Source organism: Elephas maximus, chromosome 3, assembly GCF_024166365.1.
Source record: "Elephas maximus indicus isolate mEleMax1 chromosome 3, mEleMax1 primary haplotype, whole genome shotgun sequence".
NCBI classification, from domain to species: domain Eukaryota; kingdom Metazoa; phylum Chordata; class Mammalia; order Proboscidea; family Elephantidae; genus Elephas; species Elephas maximus.
Genome location: NC_064821.1, coordinates 139,673,864 through 139,678,037, shown reverse-complemented (window position 1 = coordinate 139,678,037; position 4,174 = coordinate 139,673,864). Strand labels below are relative to the sequence as shown.

The 4,174-nt window shown below is 40.6% G+C and overlaps 1 protein-coding gene across 1 annotated transcript; it reads right to left on the bottom strand.

The window, feature by feature from the left end:
- Positions 1 to 349: 349 nt before the first annotated feature.
- Positions 350 to 781, bottom strand: LOC126071357 (coiled-coil-helix-coiled-coil-helix domain-containing protein 2-like). Its single transcript, XM_049875559.1, has one exon. The coding sequence runs from the start codon at positions 779 to 781 to the stop codon at positions 350 to 352; it is 432 nt and encodes a 143-aa protein (XP_049731516.1).
- Positions 782 to 4,174: the final 3,393 nt, after the last annotated feature.

Below are 4,174 nucleotides of genomic sequence, written 5' to 3'. Positions count from 1 at the left end.
CCCCTAGCTGTTAAAACTCTGAAGAGTCATAGATTCCAATAAAAAAAAAAAAATTTTTTTTTTTTGAAGAAAGTCACTTTATTCTAATTAATTCACAAACAATAACATCACAACAGCTAGTTTAAGGAGGCCACGGGAACATTTGCCCAGCCCCAAACTTGACATCATCTCAGTACAATAAGAACACCCTCATCCATGATGATTCTGAAGCAAAGAAGCTGTTCGTGATGGGGGAGAGGTTTAACTGGTGCTTGTATACTTTATATTGTCACTAACAACTACAGTCCTTATGCCAAATTAACTTGGGCATAACAGCAGATTTTCCATTTCTTCTCTTTGAACTTCTTGATTATGCTAATCTATTTGCAAATCTGCACTGCTTCAACACCTTGCTGAAACCCTCACAAAGGTTGAGGTCAATCTGGTTCTGGGCACACTCCAAAAACTGTTTCATCTCATAGTGGCAACAGCCAAACTGCTGCTTCTGGTATGCTGGTTGGGCTGTCTGAGGCTCCTGGCAAGTGATGTCAGCCCTTGAGGGCTCAGCTTTATTTACTCCACTGAAGCCTGCAGTGATGGCATGGTCCAGCCTGTGCTGGACAGCAGAGTCCAGAGAGACATGGTCGGCATGGTTGCCATCTGGGTCACCAGACCTGGCTGCTGAGGGTACAGCAGCAGGTGAGCCAATAGCGGATGGCAGGGCTGGCCTGGAGGTGGCTGTCATCTGACTCACCTGGCTGGCAGGAGGGGCCCCTTCAGGAAGTGCAACACTGGCTTCCATGCAGCGTTGTAACTCCAAGGCAGACTGGCTTCTAAATGTGCGAAAAGCTGAGGAGACAGCCCCCAGTCTCAAAAACTTGAAAACAGGTTTTTAGTTACATGAAAAAGAAAAGCCATGGATTAAATTCTGTCAGACATTTAACAGCAAGGAGGTACAAAATAGTCATACAACTTGTTTGTAACCTATGGAGTTCTCTCCTCTGAAGCAATGCACACTCGAAGGTGAAGGTGCTGAGGTTCTGTGCCTGGCCTTGAATTCAGACCATATTCTGAAATCCTCTGGGTAGCGAAGTTAAGCAGGGCAATGGATTCACAGCTTGGAACATACACAACTGATGTAGGCCTCAGGCTTACCAAGAGTCTTTTTTTTTTTTTTCCTAAGCAATCACCTGTCTTAAACACCACTGACTTCATTATTTCTACCACCCCTTATGGCAGTTGACAAAGACTCTGGTGTTGATTCAGAGAACAAAATTCCCTCTTAAGGGGATCATCCCACATTGGGCAATTCATACACTTATCGTTTAGAATGTAAATTGAAGTCAATTTGTAAACAGATCGTTCTGATTATTCCGAATTATTTTCAGGTAGTTACACACAGACAACATAATAACTTGCCGTTCTCAACTTGCTATTGCCATAACTTGATTTGGTCACTGGGATAAAAATACCTGCAGCTCCATCATTTCCCCACTTCCTCTCTGTCATGGATTGAATTATATTCCCCCCAAAATATGGGACAACTTGGCTAGACCATGATTCCCAGTATTGTGCGGTTGCCCTCCATTTTGTGATCTGATGTAATTTTCCTTTGTTAAAAAAAAAAAAAAATTTTTTTTTGTAAATCCTAATCTCTGCCTGTGGCTAATGAGAGAAGATTAGTTTACGTTAAAGAAGATCAGGGTGGGGTGCAACACCCTTACTCAAGTCACAGCCCTGATTCTATGTAAGGGGAGTTTCTCTGGGGAGTGACCTTTATCTTAAAAGAGATAAAAGGAGAGAGATGTAAGCAGAGAGAGACAGAAGGACCTCATACAACCAAGAAAGAAGAGCTGGGAGCACAGCATGTCCTTTGGACCCAGGGTCTGTACTCTGAGAAACTCCTAGAACAGGGAAAGATTGATGACAAAGACCTTCACCCAGAGCCTACAGAGAGAGAAAGCCTTCCGCTGGAGCTCGTGCACTGAAATCAGACTTCTACCATCCTAAACAGTGAGAGAATAAATTTCTGTTTGTTAAAGTCATCCACTTCTGGCATTTCTGCTATAGCCACACTAGGTAACTAAGACGCTGTCCAAAACCAGTGAACCAATAAAACCCCTCATTCCAAGCAGCTTTTTCTCTCTACTTCAGCTTGTAAATAAATCACAAGCTTATTAAACTAAATGAATTCTCCTAAAAATGAAAATTGCATCAATGTGATGTTTGTGGCTGTGATTATAAAAAATGCAATCATTTAGAAGTTATCTAATCAGAAAGATATTTTTTTAAAAAATCACTTATAATCCTGTCAGTGAGATAGAAATACTGCTAATCTTTTTGGCTGGGGGGTGTATACTTGTAGGGTTTTATCTAACTAAGCATATACATGTGTACATCTTTCTCATAACTGTAATCATAATACATATAATATACAAACACTGAATGAAATGTCTTCTTGACTAACATTTACTGAGTTATCTAAAGCCATTAAAATTAGATTTCCTAGAAAAAAAGGTGTCATTTGAGGTTGTCATAAATTTTTTTTCTACTTATAACTGTAGCTCTTGTACACAAATCACTGGTGTACAAACTCCTGGAACTGGATTTGCTGGATCACAGGATATGTGTGTCTTTAGTCGTTACAGATAATATCAAACACATTTTCAAAATTTTGTGTAATTTATATTCTTATTAGTAGTAATTGAGAATTTTCAACAACCTTAAAAAATGTGCTAGTGGAGGACTTTTCAACTTTTGCTGATCTGGCTACTGTATAAAACTCAAAATTAAAGCAGTTGCTGCCCAGTCAGTTCCAACTCATGGCAATCGCACGTGTGCCGGAGTAGAACTGTGCTCCGCAGGACTTGCCATGGCTGATCTTTTGGAGGTAAATTGCCAAGCCTTTCTTCCAAGGTGCCTCTGGGTGGACTCAAACCTCCAATGTTTCAGTTAGCAGCCTAGCACTTAACTGCGCCAGTTTGCCTCACTATAAGGGACGTGGAGCACCCTTTCAAATATGTCTTTGCCATTTATATTTCCTATTTTGTGAAGTCTTTGTTTTCCTGCTGGATGGTTTCCTTCAGTTGTTATTGATTTTCAGAGAATTCCTCATGATCTGTCCCTGAAGACCTTGAAGCCATTTTTTTTTTTTTTTTCTAACACCTCACTTCCTCTTAGCACAGCTAGGGATTGACACTCAGTCCACTAAACTCTCAGGAGTTTCTGTCTCTGTCTTTTTCTCTTTGTTTCTCTCTTCCTTCCTCTTTCTGTCCCTCCCTTCTGCTCTTTCTACTTATTTCTCTTTTTCCCTTGAATTTTTCCTGTCTCCTTCTTTCCTTTCTCCATTTCCCCTTCTTTTATGAACAAGCCAATCTTCCCCTTGGCTTCTAAGCAAACATTTTGTCTTTATTTTTATTTTAGGGAAGTTTCTGACCATCAGGAAGAGGGGACACTTTTCCTTGCATGACCCAAATAAATTCATAGTGATTTTTTGTTGATGGATTACAGTTCAGAACTTCAGGAGACAGATTTCAACAACATCCTTTTATTTTCTACTAAAGATAACATCAAGTCATAACCAGATAATTTCCCAGGACTCTGCTGAGGAAATCCCTGACCTCAAGGTGTTTTAAAATTTCTGACTTGTGACTCTTCCACCCCACCTGAAGAACAGAAAGAAAGAGATTCATTCCAGGTCTAAGTCCATGAGCAGGACCAGGTCACTACTTCTGGTTTCTTGGCAGTGATTTGCTTTGTTTTTTTTTTTATACCTCTGTTGACTAAGAGTGATGACCTTCAATTACACCTTGTACTTTCTCATTGGAGCCCTGGAGTTGGGCTTACTCTGTATTAATTAACAAATATGAAAAATTATCATGATGTAGAAGAGTGCAAAGGAGCCCTGGTGTTTAAGTGCTTGACTGTTTACCAAAAGGTGGGTGGTTTGAACCCACCAGCCATTTCATAGGAGAAAAATGTGGCAATCTGCTTTTGTAAAGATTTATGGGGCAGTTCTACTCTGTCCCATAGGGATACTATGAGTCAGAATCCACTCGAGGGCAATGGTCAATGGGTTTAGAAGAGTGCAAACCAGTCCATCCTTTTATATTCATTCACACCCGGGAGAAAACACGGGATGGGGAGATTGAATGGCCTGGGTCATGCTAAACCATGATCCCCTAGGTGTTTCATC

Bases quoted from the DNA above. Each gene is read 5' to 3' on its own strand.
- LOC126071357 (XM_049875559.1), bottom strand. From the start codon at position 781: ATGGAAGCCAGTGTTGCACTTCCTGAAGGGGCCCCTCCTGCCAGCCAG.